The 24,993-nt window shown below is 43.3% G+C and overlaps 1 protein-coding gene across 1 annotated transcript; it reads right to left on the minus strand.

The window, feature by feature from the left end:
* Window positions 1–2,144: 2,144 nt before the first annotated feature.
* On the minus strand, window positions 2,145–24,009 carry thnsl2 (threonine synthase-like 2; the record flags this gene model as incomplete). Its single annotated transcript, XM_034216147.1, is given in 9 exon segments — window positions 2,145–2,299; window positions 3,010–3,135; window positions 6,260–6,408; window positions 10,552–10,665; window positions 10,668–10,796; window positions 16,185–16,337; window positions 17,960–18,154; window positions 21,670–21,910; window positions 23,906–24,009. Coding segments are annotated over 8 exon segments (1,244 nt in total), but the record flags the coding sequence as incomplete, so codon positions are not given.
* Between the last annotated feature and the right edge of the window lie 984 nt (window positions 24,010–24,993).

Consider the following 24,993-nt stretch of genomic DNA (forward strand, 5'->3'; position numbering starts at 1 on the left):
CACTCTCCTCCTCTGCTGCTGAAACCCTGATTCATGCATTCATCACTTCACGACTCCACTACTGCAATAGCATCCTCTACGGCATACCATCCAACCTCCTCAATAAACTCCAACGTATCCAGAACTCTGCTGCCCTTCTCCTCACCCACACCCGCTCCCGAGACCACATCACTCCCGTCCTCCAGAACCTCCACTGGCTCCCCGTCCGTCAAAGAATCAACTTCAAAGTCCTCCTGATTACTCACAAAGCCCTCAACAACTAGGCCCCCCCCCCTACCTCACAGACCTGCTGCACCACCACGCCTCTTCCCCCTACCTCACATACCTGCTGCACCACCACACCCCTTCCCCCTACCTCACAGACCTGCTGCACCACCACGCCCCTTCCCCCCACCTCACAGACCTGCTGCACCACCACGCCCCTTCCCCCTACCTCACAGACCTGCTGCACCACCACGCCTCTTCCCCCTACCTCACAGACCTGCTGCACCACCACGCCCCTTCCCCCTACCTCACAGACCTGCTGCACCACCACACCCCTTCCCCCACCTCACAGACCTGCTGCACCACCACACCCTTTCCCCCTACCTCACAGACCTGCTGCACCACCACGCCCCTTCCCCCTACCTCACAGACCTGCTGCACCACCACGCCCTTCCCCCTACCTCACAGACCTGCTGCACCACCACGCCCTTCCCCCTACCTCACAGACCTGCTGCACCACCACCCCTTCCCCTACCTCACAGACCTGCTGCACCCCACGCCCCTTCCCCCTACCTCACAGACCTGCTGCACCACCACGCCCCCCACCTCACAGACCTGCTGCACCACCACGCCCCCCCCCACCTCACAGACCTGCTGCCACCACCACCTCTTCCCCCTACCTCACAGACCTGCTGCACCACCACGCCCCTTCCCCCACCTCACAGACCTGCTGCACCACCACGCCCCTTCCCCCCACCTCACAGACCTGCTGCACCACCACGCCCCTTCCCCCTACCTCACAGACCTGCGCCACCACCAAGGCCCCTTCCCCCTACTCACAGAACTGTTGCACACCCACACCCCTTCCCGTTACTCACAGACCTGCTGCCCACCACGCGCCATTCTTCCCTCTTCCCCCTACCTCACAGGACCTGCTGACCCCCCGCCCCTTCACCCTACCTCCACAGAACTTGCTGCACCACCACCCCCTTCCCAGTTACATCACAAGACTGCGGCACCACCACGCCTCTTCCCTCTTCCCCCCTACATCACAGAACCGGCTTAAACCAACCACACCCCTTCCCGCTGCTCACAGACCTGCTGCACCGCCACAACCCTTCCCGTACCTTCACAGAACTGACTGCACGCCACACCCCTTTTCCCCTAACCTGCAAGACCTGCTGCACCGCCACACCCTTCCCCCTAACTCCAGGACCTGCTGCACAGCACACCCCTTTCCCCTACTCCACAGACACGGCTGCAACCACCCGCCCCTTACCGCTGCCTCAGACTCATCAGAAGCAACCTCCTATCCATCCCCACCCGCACCAATCACCGGACCAGGGGGGACGTTGCTGCCCCCTCCCTCTGGAACTCACTCCCCCAACCCATCAGAGACTGCACTGACCTCACCACCTTCAAAACACTCACAAAAACTCACCTCTTCAATCTGGCTTTTAATGTGTGATTGTTTTTGTATTATTTGACTTTAACTTTAACTATATATTTATTTGTTGTTCCTTTCTTTTCTTTTCCCTTCACTATATCTGTAAAGCGTCTTTGAGCACCTGTAACAGCGCTAACAAATTAAATCTATTATTATTATTATTAAAAGAGTTCAAGTCATTTTTTAAGATCTAGATCAGACCTTTCCTAAAGGACAGCCTCACCAAGCTGCTGTGTGACCACTGCTTTTGTGTGTGTGTGTGTGTGTGTGTGTGTGTGTGTGTGTGTGTGTGTGTGTGTTTCAAGTTTCAAGGCTGTTATTGTCATTTGTACATAGCTACAGTGTAGTTAGGACAATGAAAATCGTAGGTCTCCTCCAACAGTGCAACAACAATAAAACGATATGATAGAAACTGTGCAGAATGCATGTGTGTGTGTGTGTGTGTGTGTGTGTGTATGTGTGTGTGTGTGTGTGTAAACAGATGTACGCTGACCTGTTGATGGTGGGTTTGTGGGGACAGTGGTAGTGATGCCACACAGCCACAGCAGAGTGAGGACAGAGGACATACTGGTTCTCCTCCCAGCACCTCCTCATGGTCTCCAGGATGCCTTCATCACTCACTGATCCAGTGGATAACACCTGGGACAGCTGGAAGAGAAACAGATCTGTTAGAAACTCTCCCTGGTCCCCGGCTTGAGCTTCAGCCTCAGGATCCATGTGTCTGTGATCCTCTCCAGAATGGAAGGAGTCATCACATACAGAGCATCAACTAGTTCCTGAACAGTGTCCTTCACATGCTGACATCCAAGAGAGGGAGTTACACAGTCACAAGATGGAGGAATAGAAGCAGTATTCAATGTTTACTTCAGATTAGCTCCACGTCAGAAATGAGCATGCTTGATGTCTCTCTCCATAGAGGCTGAATCATCATGTTAATCACATAGCTATCATCTGCCTCAAACAGTCCTGATGCTCTTCTAGGTAATCACACATCCCTCATGTTCACAGCTACAGTTGGGATACCTTTGTTATCACGTTACTCATGTTGGAAGAGGACATTCAGGATTTTCACAACCAGATCAAACCGGTTTCCGGCTGCTTTTCACTGGACACAACACAGAAGTGGTGTCTCAAAGTGTACTAAGAGTTACGATACGATAATACTTGAATGGTCAGATCAAGTCTGAAAGTTGACTTGCATCCCAGCAGCTCCATGTGTAACATCAACAGACACATATCAAGACACATGAACAACAAACATTTAACATAACAGCAGGATCAGTGAGAGAAACCCTGCTCAAAGAGCCTTCAGCGTGCATCTGATCTGGACTCAGCTCTGTAGGTTGAATGACTGGTACCAGTTTGCGGTGGTTTTCTGGCAGAGAGTGTTTGTGTGATTGTTGAAACTCCTCCATCATCTTCTTCACTGAAGCTCCGTCTCTGCCCAGCAGCAGCCAGAACACCCGCTCCATGTTGTACGGGTCCTACAGGACCAACAAGCAGTGGATGTCCATTTTACTTTCATCATGGGGGACATTTCATTTACTTCTAAGTCAATGTGAGTTAACATGAATCATGATGTTTTCAGGGGACTTCACTGATGAGCAGGTCTTCCTACAAGCTGAGTGAGGTGGGAAGTAGTGGAGTACAAATACTCTGTTACTGTACTTAAGTACATTTTTCTGGTATCAGTACTTTACTCCACTACTTATTTTTCTGACGACTTTTACTTTGACTTCTTACATGTTGAACTCAAATACCTGTACTTTCTACTTCTTACATGTGAACTCAAATACCTGTACTTTCTACTTCTTTCATGTTGAACTCAAATACCTGTACTGTCCTACTTCTTACATGTTGACTCAAATACCTGTACTTTCTACTTCTCACATGTTGAACACAAATAACCTGTACTTTTCTACTTCTCTCATGTTGAACACAAATACCTGTACTTTCCTACTTCTTTCATGTTGAACTCAAATACCTGTACTTTTCTACTTCTTAACATGTTGAACTCAAATACCTGTACTTTCTACTTCTCACATGTTGAACACAAATACCGTACTTTCTACTTCTCTCATGTTGAACACAAATAGCCTGTACTTTCTACTTCTTACATGTTGAACTCAAATACCTGTACTTTCTACTTCTCTCATGTTGAACACAAATACCTGTACTTTCTACTTCTTTTCATGTTGGAACTCAAATACCTGTACTTTCTACTTCTACATGTTGAACTCAAATACCTGTACTTTCTACTTCTCACATGTTGAACACAAATACCTGTACTTTCTACTTCTCTCATGTTGAACACAAATACCTGTACTTTCTACTTCTTTCATGTTGAACTCAAATACCTGTACTTTCTACTTCTCTCATGTTGAACACAAATACCTGTACTTTCTACTTCTCTCATGTTGAACTCAAATACCTGTACTTTCTACTTCTTACATGTTGAACTCAAATACCTGTACTTTCTACTTCTCACATGTTGAACACAAATACCTGTACTTTCTACTTCTTACATGTTGAACTCAAATACCTGTACCTGTACTTCTAATACTTCTACTTCTCACCTTTGAACACAAATACCTGTACTTTCTACTTCTTACATGTTGAACCAAATACCTGTACTTTCTACTCTTTCTTACATGTTGAACACAAATACCTGTACTTTCTACTTCTTACATGTTGAACACAAATACCGTACTTTCTACTTCTTACATGTTGAACACAATACCTGTACTTTCTACTTCTTACATGTTGACTCAAATACCTGTATTTCTACTTCTTACATGTTGAACTCAAATACCTGTACTTTCTACTTCTTACATGTTGAACAAATACCTGTTTTTTTTTTGTTGCAAAAACACTTTCTACTTCTCACATGTTGAACTCAAATACCTGTACTTCTACTCTTACATGTTTGAACCAATACCTGTACTTTCTACTTCTTACATGTTGAACTCAAATACCTGTATTTCTACTTCTTCTCATGTTGAACCAAATACCTGTACTTTCTACTTCTCTCATGTTTAACTCAAATACCTGTACTTTTCTACTTCTTACATGTTGAACTCAATACCTGTACTTTCTACTTCTTACATGTTGAACTCAAATACCTGTACTTTCTACTTCTTACATGTTGAACTCACAATACCTGTACTTTCTACTTCTTCATGTTGAACACAAATACCTGTACTTTCTACTTCTTACATGTTGACTCAAATACCTGTACTTTCTACTTCTTACATGTTGAACTCAAATACCTGTACTTTCTACTTCTCACATGTTGAACCAAATACCTGTACTTTCTCTACTTCTTACATGTTGAACACAAATACCTGTACTTTCTACTTCTTACATGTTGAACAAAATACCTGTACTTTCTACTTCTTACATGTTGAACATCAAACACCTGTACTTTCTACTTCCTTACATGTTGAACTCAAAACACCTGTACTTTCTACTTCTTACATGTTGAACTCAAATACCTGTACTTTCTACTTCTTACATGTTGAACTCAAATACCTGTACTTTCTACTTCTTACATGTTGAACTCAAATACCTGTACTTTCTACTGCTTACATGTTGAACTCAAATACCTGTACTTTCTACTTCTTACATGTTGACTCAAATACCTGTACTTTCTACTCTCTGTACATGTTGAACTCAAATACCTGTACTTTCTACTTCTTACATGTTTGAACTCAAATACCTGTACTTTCTACTTCTTACATGTTGAACTCAAATACCTGTACTTTCTACTTCTTACATGTTGAACTCAAATACCTGTACTTTCTATTCTACTTGTATGATCTCTTACATGTTGAACCTCAAATACCTGTAACTTTCTACTTCTTACATGTTGAACTCAAATACCTGTATGATTCTACGAAGAAAAATTCTACTTCTTACATGTTGAACTCAAATACCTGTACTTTCTACTTCTTACATGTTGAACCCAAATACCTGTACTTTCTACTTCTTACATGTTGAACTCAAATAACCTGTACTTTCTACTTCTTACATGTTGAACTCAAATACCTGTCTTTCTACTGCTTACATGTTGAACTCAAATACCTGTACTTTCTACTTCTTACATGTTGAACTCAAATACCTGTGTACTTTCTACTTCTTACATGTTGAACTCAAATACCTGTACTTTCTACTTCTCTTCATTTCCCAAACAGCTGGTTCCTTTAGTCTGAATGTGTGTTTGATGCGTGATCATTATTCTTTAGAGTCATTGCGTGCCTATTGATTTGAACACGATCCGTGTAATCCATCATTTCCTGGCTCTTCCTCTAAAGAACGAGGGACCAATGAACGTTGTCATGTTGCCGTTGTTCAGCATGGAAACATTCATTAGCTACACAATGACATTATTGTTCTATTAATATAAAGGGAGGTCAGGTACTCTTTAAAACAGCTGCTAGTTATGGGTACTTTTTACTGAAGTACACTTCAAAGCCTCTTTACTTTGACTTGAGTAAAGAAGTTTAGTCAGTACTTCTACTTTTACCAGAGTATTTTTAAACACGAGTATCTGTACTTCTACTTGAGGAAAGGATGTGTGTACTCTTGCCTCTCTGGTGACAGTATTACCTGGATGTCGATAGCGGGGGCTAATGTTTGTTTGACAGTATCCGCCATGGAGAAGTCCCCCTTGGTTACGGTCCTGTGAACGATGTCGTTAGAGTTCACCATGGCCACCAGTTTCAGAGGCATTCCCATCTGCTTCACAATGTATCCAGCTGAGACAAAACAAACACAGACAGACACGCATGTTGGGAACACATACAAATCTTTGCTGCTAAAATGATGATAAAGTAATTATCCCCAGAGCATGTTAGTAGTCTTGTTGCCAGCTCATAGTTGTGGATTACCCCAACGTTTTATGACAGAAATGTATAGTAAGGGTCCCCGGCAGCACATAGAAACCACCGGATGCTAACCTGCATATGTTGGGCAATTTGCACAATTAGCATAAGTTGCGTTAATTAAAATGAATAGCATTATAGCCTATTTAAATAATAGTAAAAGAGTGGCTTGGCCGATTTGGACACATTTGGAGTGATTTATGGGGGTTATTGAGGATGTATTGAGTCCATTTATGATATTTTCAGGATCAACAATAATAATAATAATAGATTTAATTTGTTAGCGCTGTTACAGGTGCTCAAAGACGCTTTACAGATATAGTGAAGGGAAAAGAAAAGGAAGGAACAACAAATAAATATATAGTTAAAGTTAAAGTCAAATAATACAAAAACAATCACACATTAAAAGCCAGATTGAAGAGGTGAGTTTTTGTGAGTGTTTTGAAGGTGATGAGGTCAGTGCAGTCTCTGATGGGGGAGTGAGTTCCAGAGGGAGGGGGGCAGCGACGGAGAAGGCTCTGTCCCCCCAGGTCCGGTGCTTGGTGCGGGTGGGGATGGATAGGAGGTTGGCTTCTGATGAGCGGAGGCAGCGGGAAGGGGTGTGGTGGTGCAGCAGGTCTGTGAGGTGGGGGGAAGGGGCGTGGTGGTGCAGCAGGTCTGTGAGGTGGGGGGAAGGGGTGTGGTGGTGCAGCAGGTCTGTGAGGTGGGGGGAAGGGGTGTGGTGGTGCAGCAGGTCTGTGAGGTAGGGGGGGGCCTGTGAGTAATGAGGAGGACTTTGAAGTTGATTCTTTGACGGACGGGGAGCCAGTGGAGGTTCTGGAGGACGGGAGTGATGTGGTCTCGGGAGCGGGTGTGGGTGAGGAGAAGGGCAGCAGAGTTCTGGATATGTTGGAGTCTATTGAGGAGGTTGGATGGTATGCCGTAGAGCAGGGGTCGGCAAACAGGCGGACCGCGGTCCGGATCCGGACCCAGACGCCGACATATACGGACCCGGACCTATAATCAATACTTAATAGGGGATTTCAATTTTGACGGGGCGATTCTATTTTAACCACCGCCGACAGGGGGCGAAAGAGACGAGTGAGCGATGCAGGGAGAGAAACACAGAAGAAGAGATGAGAGCGCGGCAGAGAGAAGCGGAGAGGAAAGTGAGTGAAGAGAATAATTAGCGATACAGGGATAGAAGCGGAGAGTGAACAGGCGTGTTAGCGGCAGACAGGGAGAGACAAATAATTACACATGGCGCTCTCCAAGAAGAGGAAAGTGGACAGTGAGAACAGAGCTTTTAACCCTGAGTGGACGGACTCATTCATGTTCTTCCTGCCCTCTGGGAGCACAGAACCAGTGTGTCTCATTTGTTCAGAGACCGTGGTGCTCATTAAAAGTGGCAAAACTCCACTATGAGACAAAACACAAAGTGTTTGACCAAACATTCCCTCTCAAGTCAGAACTGAGGTCACAATAAATAAGCAGTCTCAGAGCCCGATATGATCAGTCGACCAGGATCAAAATTAGAACTAAATATCGTTCCAGGGCTAACCGAGGCTAACCAATGAGCTAACCGAGGCTAACCAATGAGCACCTGCATGTGTGTATGAGAATGGCCCCTGACACCATTTCAGCCCAGATTTAAACTCCTGGCAGGACAAGCTCCAGCTCAATTCTCGCACTGAATTAAAACAAAGTGATTGAGGGACTGCAATATAAGAGGGAAAGAAAGAGAAACTTTAAAACTGTTCAATGGTTATGATGTAAATACTGATGTTGTTCTATAATCGGCTGAAACTGTTAAGTCATGATGTGAAACGGTTAACAAAGAAAAAGGGAAACTCAAGCTGCTGCTACACTTTATTTTATTTATCTAAAATTAAGCACTTTTGAGATGCACATATTTTCAAAAGATATTTTATTTATTTTCTCTATTTTTATTTTTAAATGCAGCCCGAGAGGAACATTACACATATCCACAGCATTTACTGTATATCTGTAGTTCAATGTTAATGGACAATAAATGTTGTTGTTTTTGAATTGTACTTTCTTTATTTGATTGGCAGTCAGTTGTTGATTACATGCAGACGTTGATAAAGCTACAGCTACTTCAATATATACACACTAATTCATGAAGCAAGTTAGACATTTTGATGTTCCGGACCTTTGCATGGGGAGATTTTCTCTAACTGGACCTCGTTGAATTTTAGTTGAATACCCCTGCCGTAGAGGATGCTATTGCAGTAGTCGAGTCGTGAAGTGATGACAATGGCAGTTTTAACAGGAAAATGGCAATATGTGTACTCTCTGTGGACCGATTTGGAGGATTTAGGGCACTCTGGATCATTTGGATTGGACAGATAGTGCCTAGTGATTTGAAAAAAAATGATTATATTGTTCATCTGTGGCTCTCTATATCCAATAGTACTACTACTACTCATGGTAGTCAAAATCAGCCCACCTAGAGTACACATTTTTGATCAGGTTACTTTTATATTTTGATACTCAGATTAGGTTACCGATTCCTTTTTTTGACATGTAACTAATTATTGTAACTGAGGACATTTTTAAAGTAACCCTCCCAACCCAACTGTCAAGCCTGATTATTAAACACTCAGCTTAAGTTGAGTACTAGTTAATCAAGCGCTGGATTGTTGACTGAAGTCATCTTTTAACCCAGTTCCCCACCAGCTGCAGTGATACGATACGAACATTAAAATACATCCACATATCATCACTCATACACCGTTTGAACAAACACAATACACAGACTGACAATGGCGACCTATTGCACAACCCTCATGGCCAACATTTAAAAAGTGTATTTCATTACATGTGAATGTTAAGAAGCTTAATGGGCATAGGTAGGAATGAGTGCTTGTAGCGGTTCAGCCTGCTCTTGGGAACCCTGAATCTCCTACCAGACGGGAGGAGCTGGAATTCTGGGTAGAGTATGTGGGTGGGACCAGTGTTGCACGGTGCACCGATACTAGAAAAGTCACGATACCCTGCCGTTAAAAACGCTACGGTTCCTCCATTTCATTAGTATCGGTACTTTAAGAATGACATGTTTTTCATTTCATTTCATTTAAAACCTTTATTTATACAGATAAATCCCATTGAGATCATTGATCTCTTTTTCAAGAGATCAATGATCTCAATGTTTTAATAAGAGCCGTATTTCCTGTGTGTGTTCAGCGCTCTGCTTCCACTCCCTGCCGCCGTGCCTGCAGTGCCGTTTTTTCTTCTCTCATGCACGCTCTCATATCATTACATGTTACTTGTTAGACGCTTTTATCCAAAGCGACTTACATACTCAATACTGTGGGCAATCCATGGATGTATAATAAGAACGGGACAATCCCCACAGGAACACTTTGGGGTGAAGTGTCTCAGGGACACAACGACATGCTGACTGCAGTGGGGTTTGAACCTGTGACCCCCTGATCCGAACACCAACGCACTAGTCCACTGCGCCACACGCCTCCTATCATGTGACGAAACGAGAAGCGTGGCTGCACGTGCGATTGCGGATGCGCCTCGGCTTGTAGACAAAAAAGACGCATGAAACGACATTTTGAAGTATTTTGGTTAAATCTCCGACAGCGAGGGCAAGCCTACGGACACCACGAGGCCTGTCTGTGAGAAATGTTTCAGATCCCTGCAAACCAAGGGATCCAACACATCAAACTTGGTAAGTTGTTTGAGACGATGCTGCTATTTTAGTTAACACGGATTCTTGTCATTTTATCTTGAATGCCATTGTTTTGTTATTGTTCTCATTGTTCAAAGGTTTGTGTTATGACTGAAAAAAAATGCCAGGTTTGAAATAAAGCACAATAATGACATTTAAGACGGTTTCGAAATCGCAATTCTTGACTTGGTATCGGTATCGAAACTAAAATGTTGGTATCGTGACAACACTAGGTGGGACACCATGTTTTGTGCCTGTCTAATAATGGACTGCTCATATATGTTTTGGAGAGATGGATGTGTTTTGACCCCCATCATTGTCATAGCAGTCTGTACCAGTGACTCACCTGCGATGTTGCCCGCCCCCCCCAGTAGGAACCACCACCTCCAGTTCAGGCAGATCTCCCTCCGCCTGCTTCACCCCGCTGAGCTGCAGGTAGGCGTAGATAAGTGAGCGAGCTGCACCATGACTCTGGACCAGTTCACAGAGTTCAGGCTCATCAGGCCGTGAGCTCGGACCAAATCCTGGTCGGCAAAAAGGCGACGCAGAGGCTGGTCGATGTCGTCTGAGCTGCCGTCAGCTGCAGGGAAAACAACACGGGTTCAAGATTCATATTGCCATGTGTACATAGCTACAGTGTAGATATGTCGATGAAAATCTGAGGTCACAGACTCCTCCAACAGTGCAACACAATAACAGATAGAATTGTTAAAATAGTGCAAGTAAATACAAATAAAATAGAATAGAAATAGTGCAAGGGGAGTCTAATTGGAATATGATATATTAGATAAGTAATTTGTAAGTTGCAAACAGATGAATGTTCGGACAGGCAAGGCAGGCAGCTGCTTGGGGCCCCGGACCAGAAGGGGGCCCCCAAAGAAGGTAGATTAAGAAGGTCCACAGCAACGACAACATGAAACACTCTTTAATTTACTGCAACGACATGTCGGGAAACCAGAACCGCAGTGACGCGTCCTAAAACCCGGAAGTAAGTTAGCATTTTTACCACGTCCGGTTCCTTCGATAAAAAGCAAAGCAATTTCTCCATAGGGTTTTGGAAAATAGCTCCAAATAAGGTCTGTGTTTGACACAAATTGAAGAGACAGATCACGTTTTGTTCTAGGACATTAAATCCATCAGCAGTGACCCCACTGGTGATTTCTGAAGAGTTTACGTGTCTGAAAAACGATGGTTGTTACCAAGTGGCTGAATAGGACTACAGAAGCTGTCCAGGCCGTTTTACGTCATTACGCCGAACACGTGAACACTCCTCTAAGTTAGTTTCTGTTCTGCTTGAGAGCAAGTCCCTGCCTCCTGCAGACTGTTCAAACAAACGCTTCAACTCGTACCATTTAGAATCTGTGTGTTTGAATATGGATCTGAAGTCGGCGTGACGCTGAAGCAGCGACCCAGCTGTAGTTCCTTTATAGCATAACGTTAGCATTTTGCGACTAGATTTATGCTTCGAAAATTATAAAAGTAGGATAGACACGTGGAGATTATCCGAACAAAACGTGACCCGTCTCTTAAATGTGTTTCAACAACAGACCTGATTTCCAGCTATTTTCCAAAATCCTATGGAGACATTGCATTGCGTTTTGACGAAGGAACCGGAAGGAGTTTACATCCGGGTTTTAGGACGCGTCACTGCGGTTCTATCCTGCTTCTTATCTTAAGTGTCGTTGCCTTGTGGGGGGGGTTGCTGTCGGCTGTGCGTGGTGCTGAAAAGCTGGTTCGAGGGGCCCTGGAATCGGCACTGGTTCTTTCAAAAGTTCAGGTGTTTAACAGTCTTATGGCCTGTGGAATGAAACTGTCCCTTCAACCATTTTAATGTAAATACTGCTATATTTTACTATACTATCTTATTCTAGTTTTCCTAAAATAGTTTTCTATCTGTGTTTTTAAATTTAGTTTTTATTTATGTATGCACCACAACACCAAGTCAAATTCCTCGTATGTGTTAAAGTTAAACGACCTGGTGATAAACCTGTTTCTGATTCTGATGTTTGCAGCTCTGTTGAAATGGAAAAGGTTTTCAATGTTTTGGTTTAATTTGACGACTTGTGTGATTCACGTGTCTCTTTTTAAAGGTGTCTTTGAGAGACCAGCGTAGAAGGAATGAAAACCAATGTCGTAAAAACGTTGTGTCTTTTTGTAACCAACTTTTTATTGTTTTCTAGTCGCTCCCACAGAGGGACCTATAGATACAGAATCAAATGATATAACCGATTCTTTACATTTAAAAAAGGAAACAGCATAGGGAGTCCCTTGCTGAAGCTTGGTAACAATCGTCGTCTTTTTTAACTTAATTGACATTGAGTCCTCTCCTATCATCTTCCAATACCTCAAGGTGTGCATATAGCAGGGTCTATGCAGGAATCCATACATGTTAAGACCTCATCGCCACTTTGAGTTTTAACCGGTTACCTTGGCGACACACTTCACCTCACATTGACTATATACAGTATTGATTGTGCTTCCTTCTTATCTTCCAACCATTTGGACGCAGACTTGCATTTCCCCATAACGATGTTGTTTAACAACCGGCGTAAACGGACCTCCGCGCTATCAAGCAGTGAGCGTGCGATGTCCTGTTCAGATGACGTCAAACCCAACGGGATGCCATCAATAAACTACACAGAATCACACTACACACCTACGCCATGATTACATTCAGGCAGACTGTAGAATACAACCTCTCTGGACCATTTATATACTTATTGAAAACAAGCTACAAAATGTAATGCCTTGGAGAATGACTTTTTAATAGCCTTCATTTTCGCTAAATTGATTTATCAACTTGTAATACTTTTTAAGACCCCGCGGACACCCTGACATACAATCATATTTTACGAGAAGGATATACCCAGATCAGCAGCTCTGAGATCAGTATGTCATGTAGGAAGATATCGCACTTATTGTACGTCACTTTGGATAAAAGCGTCAGCTAAATGCAATGTAATTTAACGATAATAAAAATGCCACCACACCCCTTTACCGGCAGGGTCTCAGTCAGTCGGGGCTGATGCTGACGTCATCAACTCCGCGACTGCAAGACTTCAGACTCTGCATCCCAATGCCTTCATAGCAATATCTGGGGATTTCAACCATGTCAATCTAAAGAAATCTCTTCCAACCTTTAAACAGTATGTTGATTGCAAAACGAGGGGAAATAAAACATTAGACTTACTGTATGCTAATGTCAAGGAGGCATATAGCTCAATAGCACTCCCCCCCCTTAGGCAGATCAGACCATAACCTGGTGCACTTAAAACCCCTTTATAAACCAGCAGTCCAGCGGAAACCTGTACGGACGTGCTCACAGGAGGCTGTGGAGACTTTACAGGGATGTTTTGAGGTGACTGACTGGGATGTCCTCCGTGATGCACATGGGGAGGATATAGACGGACTCACAGACTGCATCATTGACTATATTCATTTTTGCACGGACAATATAATCCCCGCCAGAACAATTAAGTGTTTTTCCAATAATAAACCCTGGGTGACCAAAGACATCAAGGCGTCACTTAACAGGAACAAAGCTGCCTTCAGGAGTGGTGACAAGGAGGAGATGAAGAAGGCAGTTACAACTGAAGAAGGAAATACAAACGAGGAGTGCTACAGGAGGAAGCTGGAGAGTAAACTGGCCCAAAACAACACCAGGGAAGTGTGGCGTGGGATGAGAACCATCACTGGGTATGGAAATAAGACTGACCAGGTGATGGGAGGAGACCTACAGGAGGCCAATGACTTAAACCAGTTTTTCAACAGGTTTGATGATGAGGTTACCACCCCTCCCTCCTCCAGCTCCTCCACCTGTGACTCACCCCCTGTGACCCCCAGGGAGCCTTTCCTCCCATCTCATCCCTCTTGCCCCCCCCCCCGACCAGGGCTCTCTCTCAGCCCCACTGTGCCCCCACTCGCCATCACTGCAGAGGACGTGAGGGGAGTCGTCTACACTCAAGGAAGGCTGCAGGGCCTGACGGCCTCAGTCTGCTGAAAGGATGTGCTACTCAGCTGTGTGCAGTTTTTCGGCACATTTTCAACTGAGCCTGGACATGATGGCCGTCCCTGCCCTGTGGAAGACAACATGCCTGGTTCCTGTGCCGAAGAAGATACATCCACGCACACACAGTGACTACAGACCGGTGGCTTTGACGTCACATGCCATGAAGTCGCTGGAGAGGCTGTCCTTAAACACCTCCGTACAGTGGTCGCACCATCACTAGACCCCCTGCAGTTTGCATATCAGCCTCGTATTGGAGTGGAGGACGCCATCATCTTCCTGCTGCACAGAGCACACACACACCTGGAGAAGGCAGGCAGCACTGTGAGAGTCATGTTCTTTGACTTTTCCAGTGCTTTCAATACCATCAGACCTGCCCTGCTCAGCAGTAAGCTACTGGACATGCAGGTGGATGCTCCACTGGCGAGCTGGATAACTATCTCACAGCTCGGCCACAGTACGTGAAGCTGCAGAACACCTCTGACATTATATTGAGCAGCACGGGCGCTCCTCAGGGCACGGTCCTCTCTCCCTTCCTGTTCACAGTCTATACATCAGACTTCAGACACGGCTCACAGTCCTGCCATCTGCAGCAGTTCTCAGATGCCATTGTGGGCTGTATCGTCAGAGATCAGGAAGCTGAGTGCAGGAGTGTGGTGGACAGTTTTGTGGAGTGGTGCGGTCAGAACCATCTGCAGCTCAACGTCACAAAAACTAAGGAGCTAGTGGTTGACTTCAGGAAGCGGAGCACCGCCCCAAGCCCAGTTACCATCGTGGGCATGGATGTGGACATTGTGGACAGCTACAAGTTCCTGGGTGTCCACATAGACAATACACTGGACTGGAGTAAAAACACTGAGGCCCTATATAAGAAAGGCCAGAGTCGCCTGTATTTCCTCAGGAGACTCAGGTCCTTCAAAGTCTGCAGCACTATGTTGCAGATGTGTTATGACTCGGTGGTCTCCAGTGGGATCTTCTTTGCTGTAGTGTGTTGGGGCAGCGGGGTGAAGACAGCTGATGCCAACAGACTCAACCAGCTCATCAGGAGAGCAGGCTCTGTCCTGGGAGTGGATCAGGAGTCGTTGGCAGTGGTGTCGGAGGGGAGAATGCTGAGGACACTTCTCGGCATTCTGGACAACGGGTCTCACCCCCTGCATGCCACGCTGGTTTCCTACCGGAGCACTTTCAGCCACAGACTGAGACCACCGAAGACCACCACACAGCGCCACAGGAGGTCTTTCCTCCCAGTGGCCATCACACTCTGTAACTCTTCACCCCTAAGTAAAGCGCACTGAGAACTTCCACACCAACACTATGTGCAACATATCAATATAATTACCATCATTACAATACACTCGCTGCTATAAATATATATAATATATATATATATAACTATGTGCAATATTATTATTACTAGTATTATTAATAATGCTATGATAACGTGCAATTACGTAACTGCCACTACGTTTTATTTGTTGCACCACTAACTACTAAATACTGCTAATAATTGCATTGATTGTGTGACCGTCTATGTTTCTATGTGTCATGTTGTCTGTCGATGTTTAATTGCTCTTTTTGCTGCACTTTTAGTGTACAGTTTTGCTGCTGTGTTTATTGTGTTTATTGTATTTTGTTACTCTGGCACAACAATGTCCTTCGGGATAAATAAAGTCTTATCTTATCTTATCTTGGACTGTGAGACGTAGGGTCGCCGGTTCAAGTCCCCGACGAACAGACCTAAAATATTGAGTGTGGACTGCTACTTGGAGAGGTCCCAGTTCACCTCCTGCCCTGCCGTGGTGCCCTTGAGCAAGGCACCGGACATCCCCCTTCCCCCCCCACTCCCACTGCTCCGCGGGCGCTGTACAATAGCTGCCCACTGCTCCTAGTACTAGACTCCTGGCACTAGCATGGGTTAAAAGCAGAGAACTCCCAATATTTATTTATATTTGATTTATTTACCTGCAAACACGTGCACGTTGTCCTCCAGGCAGGTGATCATGTGTTTCTCCTGGACTGGAGTGATGCGTCCTCGAGGAAAAACCACCAGAACGTCCAGTCCTCTGAGGCCCTTCGCACTTTGGATGGCCGACCCCCCCGTGTCTCCTGATGTTCCTGGAGAGGGAAACATCAGCAGGTTTTAGGGCGATATGGTTAAAATCACTCTAGTCCTACTACGTTGATCAGTAACGGCCCGTCCACACAGCGGCGTGCGTTGACGCTTGCCGGCGGGCGTGTCTGAAACTCGACCAACAACCAATCACATGAATCTCCCGTCCCTGACACACAAGCACGCGGTTTGATTGGCTAGAGCTTGTACTGGCATATGATTCGATTGAAGTTGAACATTGCTATACTTTTGAAGCGAGCTACGCCAGCAACGCTCCACGTCGCTTCCCAAAATGCAGTTCGGCTAAAAGTGACGTCACCCCATTCAAAGTGAATGGGCAGAAGCGTTGGAAGCTTCAACGCACGCCGCCGTGTGTAGGCCCGTCCACACAGCGGCGTGCGTTGAAGCTTCAACGCTTCTGCCCATTCACTTTGAATGGGGTGACGTCACGATTCGCCGAACTGCATTGTGGGAGCAAAGCGTAGCTTCTCTCGCGGTGCTCGCTGCAAAAGTAGAGCAATGTTCTACTTTTGCCGCCTCGACGGAGGCGTCAGCCAATCAAATCCCGCGTATGCAAATCTGACAGTACAAGCGCGAGCCAATCAAACCGCGTGTATGTTGGGAGAGCCAGACTGCAGTTATTTCCCATATGTAAAAAAATTGAGGAGAAAATGATCGTGGCGGGAGGGAATCACCCGGTACTATATGACCAGTCCCTCTTTACATACAGGGATACAAACCGGAGGAGCCAGGCATGGGAGGAGGTGGCAGAGACAGTGGGTGAAACTGGCAGGCTTTCACCTGTTTGGGGAGTTTATATCCAGTGTACTTCGTTTGAATGGACAGCTAGCAAGCATAGACAGTATATTTAGCCAGCATGGATGTAGCATGAATGCTTTGCTTTGTATGTCCAGGGCGGGAGATTCATGTGATTGGTTGTTGGTCGCGTTGCTCGCGTTGACTCCCCAAGCTCAAGACACGCCCACCGCCAAGCGGCAACGCACGCCGCCGTGTGTAGGCTCCGGTACGACATTGCTGTTTCTTCTCTAACATAAAAGATGAGATATTAATGCAACAGAATGGTGAAAGTGTCACAAATTGCAAGTAAATGAAAACGCAAATAAACGACATACGTGTTAAATGTATGAGGGTAGAAGTATGTCCAAATAATACTTGAGTAAATGTACTTAGTGACTCCACACACACACACACACACACACACACACACACACACACACACACACGTTTCAATCAATCAAAGTGTATTTATACAGCCCAATATCACACATTTTACATTTGTCTCATGGGACGTTACAGTTTGTACAGAATATGAATATTGTGACATCACACATTGAGGTTTTGGATCGGAAATAATGTGACGAATAATTGCATTTATATCCTCGCCCCAAAAATTGTATTCCGTACATTTATCATCTATGATTAGTGCGTCCTCTGGGGAGCATGAATGTGATGATAATCAAAGTGTAATTATCACTATGATTAAAACAAATCAAGGTCTACTCGGCTCTAACTCACCAAACATATTTTGTGTCAGATATTCCCCTTAATGTTGTAGACCAGATAAAGCAGATTCCTTAGTGATCACATGACAGCTGTGAGGTCTTACCCACAATGACTGTAGCTCTGCGATTCTGTTTCTGCAGGAAGTAGTCGAGGAAGCGCACGGTGCAGGTCATCGCCAGGTCCTTAAAGGCTAAGGTTTCTCCGTGGAAAAGCTCCAGGACGGACAGACCGTCCTTCAGCCGGGAGACAGTCACCACCTCGGGCACTGAGAATCCACTCAGAGCCTCATTAACTAACCCTGAGGAGAGAGCAGGTGTTAGTCTGTGGATTTCACCAGAGAGGGCAAAAGTACACACATCCTTTACTCAAGTAGAAGTACAGATACTCACGTTTAAAAATACTCTGGTAAAAGTAGAAGTACTGACTAAACTTCTTTACTCAAGTGAAAGTAAAGAAGTATGGGCTTTGAAATGTACTTAAGTAAAAAGTACCCATAACTAGCAGCTGTTTTAAAGAGTAACTGACCTACTGAGTAGTGGAGTACAAATACTTTGTTACTGTACTTTGTACATGTTTCTGGTATCAGTACTTTACTCCACTACTTAGTTTTCGACTTTTTACTTTGACTTCTCACATGTTGAACCCAAATACCTGTACTTTCTACTTCTTACATGTTGAACTCAAATACCTGTACTTTCTACTTCTTACATGTTGAACTCAAATACCTGTACTTTCTACTTCTCACATGTTGAACTCAAATACCTGTACTTTCTACTTCTTACATGTTGAACTCAAATACCTGTACTTTCTACTTCTTACATGTTGAACCCAAATACCTGTACTTTCTACTTCTTACATGTTGAACACAAATACCTGTACTTTCTACTTCTTACATGTTGAACTCAAATACCTGTACTTTCTACTTCTCACATGTTGAACACAAATACCTGTACTTTCTACTTCTCACATGTTGAACACAAATACCTGTACTTTCTACTTCTTACATGTTGAACTCAAATACCTGTACTTTCTACTTCTTACATGTTGAACTCAAATACCTGTACTTTCTACTTCTTACATGTTGAATCCAAATACCTGTACTTTCTACTTCTCACATGTTGAACACAAATACCTGTACTTTCTACTTCTTACATGTTGAACACAAATACCTGTACTTTCTACTTCTTACATGTTGAACTCAAATACCTGTACTTTCTACTTCTTACATGTTGAACTCAAATACCTGTACTTTCTACTTCTTACATGTTGAACTCAAATACCTGTACTTTCTACTTCTTACATGTTGAACTCAAATACCTGTACTTTCTACTTCTTACATGTTGAACTCAAATACCTGTACTTTCTACTTCTTACATGTTGAACTCAAATACCTGTACTTTCTACTTCTTACATGTTGAACTCAAATACCTGTACTTTCTACTTCTTACATGTTGAACTCAAATACCTGTACTTTCTACTTCTCACATGTTGAACTCAAATACCTGTACTTTCTACTTCTCACATGTTGAACTCAAATACCTGTACTTTCTACTTCTTCACATGTTGAACTCAAATACCTGTACTTTCTACTTCTTACATGTTGAACACAAATACCTGTACTTCTACTTCTCACATGTTGAACACAAATACCTGTACTTTCTACTTCTTACATGTTGAACTCAAATACCTGTACTTTCTACTTCTTACATGTTGAACTCAAATACCTGTACTTTCTACTTCTTACATGTTGAACTCAAATACCTGTACTTTCTACTTCCTACATGTTGAACTCAAATACCTGTACTTTCTACTTCTTACATGTTGAACACAAATACCTGTACTTTCTACTTCTCACATGTTGAACACAAATACCTGTACTTTCTACTTCTTACATGTTGAACTCAAATACCTGTACTTTCTACTTCTTACATGTTGAACTCAAATACCTGTACTTTCTACTTCTTACATGTTGAACCCAAATACCTGTACTTTCTACTTCTCACATGTTGAACACAAATACCTGTACTTTCTACTTCTTACATGTTGAACTCAAATACCTGTACTTTCTACTTCTTACATGTTGAACTCAAATACCTGTACTTTCTACTTCTTACATGTTGAACCCAAATACCTGTACTTTCTACTTCTCACATGTTGAACACAAATACCTGTACTTTCTACTTCTTACATGTTGAACTCAAATACCTGTACTTTCTACTTCTTACATGTTGAACTCAAATACCTGTACTTTCTACTTCTCACATGTTGAACTCAAATACCTGTACTTTCTACTTCTTACATGTTGAACCCAAATACCTGTACTTTCTACTTCTTACATGTTGAACTCAAATACCTGTACTTTCTACTTCTTACATGTTGAACCCAAATACCTGTACTTTCTACTTCTCACATGTTGAACACAAATACCTGTACTTTCTACTTCTTACATGTTGAACACAAATACCTATACTTTCTACATGTTGAACTCAAATACCTGTACTTTCTACTTCTCACATGTTGAACACAAATACCTGTACTTTCTACTTCTTACATGTTAAACCCAAATACCTGTACTTTCTACTTCTTACATGTTGAACTCAAATACCTGTACTTTCTACTTCTTACATGTTGAACTCAAATACCTGTACTTTCTACTTCTTACATGTTGAACACAAATACCTGTACTTTCTACTTCTCACATGTTGAACACAAATACCTGTACTTTCTACTTCTTACATGTTGAACACAAATACCTGTACTTTCTACTTCTTACATGTTGAACACAAATACCTGTACTTTCTACTTCTTACATGTTGAACACAAATACCTGTACTTTCTACTTCTTACATGTTGAACTCAAATACCTGTACTTTCTACTTCTTACATGTTGAACACAAATACCTGTACTTTCTACTTCTTACATGTTGAACTCAAATACCTGTACTTTCTACTTCTCACATGTTGAACTCAAATACCTGTACTTTCTACTTCTTACATGTTGAACTCAAATACCTGTACTTTCTACTTCTTACATGTTGAACTCAAATACCTGTACTTTCTACTTCCTACATGTTGAACTCAAATACCTGTACTTTCTACTTCCTACATGTTGAACTCAAATACCTGTACTTTCTACTTCCTACATGTTGAACTCAAATACCTGTACTTTCTACTTCCTACATGTTGAACTCAAATACCTGTACTTTCTACTTCTCACATGCTGAACTCAAATACCTGTACTTTCTACTTCTTACATGTTGAACTCAAATACCTGTACTTTCTACTTCTCACATGTTGAACTCAAATACCTGTACTTTCTACTTCTTACATGTTGAACTCAAATACCTGTACTTTCTACTTCTCTCATTTTCCAAACAGCTGGTTCCTTTAGTCTGAATGTGTGTTTGATGCGTGATCATTATTCTTTAGAGTCATTGCGTGCCTATTGATTTGAACACGATCCGTGTATCCATCATTTCCTGGTCTTCTCTAAAGAAGAGGGACCAATGGAAACGTTGTCATGTTGCCGTTGTTCAGCATGGAAACATTCATTAGCTAACAATGACATTATTGTTCTATTAATATAAAGGGAGGTCAGGTACTCTTTAAAACAGCTGCTAGTTATGGGTACTTTTTACTGAAGTACATTTCAAAGCCTCTTTACTTTGACTTGAGTAAAGAAGTTTAGTCAGTACTTCTACTTTCACCAGAGTATTTTTAAACACGAGTATCTGTACTTCTACTTGAGTAAAGGATGTGTGTACCTTTGCCATCTCTGATCAGATGAGGTGTTTTGTGGGACTGAGATCTCACCCTCCAGGTCCTCTCTGGGGATCAGATGGGGGGGGATGAACAGAGAGGCCACCTCCACCACCAGGTCAGTGTAGCTCAGCCCCCCCCAGCTCCTCAGGGTCTCGGGGCTCAGCACAGGAACACTTTCAGGCATGAACATCCCTCCGTCTGGAGCAAAACCGGAGAAAAGCACCTGCTGGAAGTCCCATCCATGGACTCCCCCCCGAGTACTGCAGAACTGCATCGCTCACACCTGGGGGTTCTGTGAAAAATAAATACTCTTGGTTATTTCAATGACATGCTAAGGAAGCATTCATTTATTTGTTTACTGGCAGAGAAGCTTCTCTTGATAACTGGACTTAAAATCCCACTGTACATTTTATATCCTATTTAATAATCCATTCCTTGCACAATTAATGTATATATAATATCCTTCTAGGAGCCATTTTATGGGTGTTTTTGGTGTCTCAGTTTACTTTATTTATATGTATGGTGCAATATTATTTTTGAACACTTGGTGGCGGGGTTTAGCTGCACCGGGTGTATAAAACGGGTCACATGTGACAGGAAAGGACACAGGACACGGGAGGAAGAGCACAGCGATTCCACCAGCCCGGCAGATGCTCATACCACAACCCTTTGACACAGTATAATTAAACCTTGGTATGTAAAGCTAAATAAACATCATTCTAAACTGCAGCAAAAGACCGGAAATCATCTGTTTGTGTCTGCGTATCACTCTCGAGCACATGTGTCAAACTCAAGGCCCGGGGGCCAAATCAGGCCCTTGGTGGATTGAATTTCGGCCCGCAGGATAATTTCTAATTCCTATTAGATCTGGCCCTCCGGTATATTGCACGCACACCTTCACTCCATCCTGAGGGTCTCCTCCGCTCAGAGCCTGACCCCAAACATTGATGACCTTGCACCCAAGATGAGAGGCCAAGTATCTGAGCTAGCATCACAGAGCAGCACACTGAGTTCAATGGATGCTTCCTTCTGCACTTTCTCTCAGGACAACAGGGCATGTTTGGTTTCCTCTGTGAGGGGAATAGTTTTGTTGAAGCTGTTGTTGGCCTGTGGAGAAATGTACTCATAAGAAATGAGTCTGGAGAAGCTGCAGATACAGCCATAAGAAATTAATGCAACTGATTATTTAATGTTGTTTTTATAGGCAATCATTTAAGCTTTGTTAGTTCCAGGTTTAATATGTGCAATAAGTTCATTTCAATACGTTCTGCAATAAACATTGAACCAGTCCGGTGTTCCGGATCAACTTGTTTCCGTGGGGTGCGTGGCTTTGATTGATTGATTGAAAAGTTTATTAACAGCTTGTATATTGGGTACAGTACAGTACAGCTCAAAACATACAATTGTTAAGGGGATGCAGACCAAAGAAAGACTTTCGTCTTGTTTACATTAGGGTCCCCCATTTCCAATTCATCATGTCATTTAAGACATATAAGACATATTTGACATACAGATGGCTTATTTACAATTTACATACAGGTGTTTTTTTACATACAGATTGCTTATTTACAATTTACATTTTAGATATCGTTCTAATACATCCTAACCGGACATTTAAGACATACCAAGTCTACAGATATACAGTTAGTAACAGAGTCTAAAATGCGAGTATATACATAGATGGGGGGGGGGGGAAGCTGTCCATTGAACGACAGGTTGAGATTTGTACCATTACCGGGGCCAGTTTTGCAATGCTCTCCCCCGAAGGTGCTCTTTAAGAGAGGTTTGGAAGGTAAGTATAGTTTTACTTTCCTTCACAGTTGTGGGAAGAGCGTTCCACCTTGATGTGGCATCATTGCGAAACGTGTATTCCCCCTTTTTGTGCCAAATCTGGGTTTCACATGATTTGCGGAGCTCCCTCTGGTGTTATGATCATGGTATTCCTTGACCTTTGGGAAGAATTTTGACATGTACATGGGTACCATAGAGCTTTCGACTGAAATACACATTTCGATCGCTTTCTTCTGTCGTTTACATACATCTTTTGGTATATTTGGCTTCTTAGGAACACGTTGATGCACATCCAGTACCAGTGTGTGAGGTTGTGATTACGATGGCGATATCCGGACGCGAACAGCGAGGACTACAAGACAAACGAGTTGCTCGAATAAATCATTTAAACCAGCTATTGTTTCCAGACTTATTACGGAATATCGTTGTTAATGTCCAAGTCCATCTGTGTATACCTTCAGACAGCCTCCAAGTGAAGCACACGGTGTTTACTCACAGTTTGAAAGCAGCGTGGAGAAGTCTTCATCTGTGTTAAACTGTGATCCTCCCACGGAACCGGGACCCGCCCAGGTTAAATTGTGTTACGATTTCTGTGGCTATCTACCAGCGATCATGTTTAATATGAAAGACTACCCACACATGTATCCCTTATAAAAACGGTATTGTGCAGCACTCATCCAGATAAGATGTGACTGTTACCTCGTTTTGCAAAGATAGCAGCAGAAATGTCATTGGGGATATTTAGACTTTAAAATGCTGCTTGGTCGTGAATGTTGGTGTCGGCAAACAGTATTACGAATCCTCTATTCAAACAACATATTCAATGTGCATCGACATGAAAATAACAAAAAAGTTCATGCTGGACTCAAACCCGAGTCCCAACAGTACAAAGCAATCATGCCCTAACAGACCACCACAGCTCATCTTGTTACATTAATATTGTCAACAAGTTCTAGAAAAATGCAATCCGACAGGGCTGAAACAGAGGGGGTTATGGACAGAGTTCGGTGTAACGCGGCACAAAGTAACGCATTACTGTAATAATATGATGTATGTCGGTAACGGAGTAGTGTAACGCGTTACTTTTATAATTCAACAATCACACTACAGTTACTAACATTGCCCCGATGCGCGTTACTTCGTTACTTTTATAAAATAATCACACTCACTGACAGACAAGAGGGGTTTCCGCCGCAGGTTTATATACATGTAGGCCTATGTAATCTGCGGGATGTGCGAGACCACATCTCCACGTGCAGTGCTGCATAAACATGGCTGAGTCTTCTCATCTGTGAACTCCCTCAACGCGTCGCTCGCTCTCTTCTCTTGATCGCCCTCTCACGGGTGAACAGTTCAATGTCCCGCTTCATTGTAGGAACTCTGCCATGTCTCTACCACTTTAGTTTCACCATCTCTGTTATGGAATACTAAATAAATAAGTAATTAGATACCTTACCGTTATGCGCTCATAAAGAATGATAAGAATAATGCGTCTTGAACTGGTTTCATTAATTAGTGTCTTGACGTTTCACAGACTGTTAGCTTGTTGTGTGGCTGGTAGCCTATTTTAGAGCATAAAGAAAG

Source organism: Gymnodraco acuticeps, unplaced genomic scaffold, assembly GCF_902827175.1.
Source record: "Gymnodraco acuticeps unplaced genomic scaffold, fGymAcu1.1, whole genome shotgun sequence".
NCBI classification, from domain to species: Eukaryota; Metazoa; Chordata; class Actinopteri; order Perciformes; family Bathydraconidae; genus Gymnodraco; species Gymnodraco acuticeps.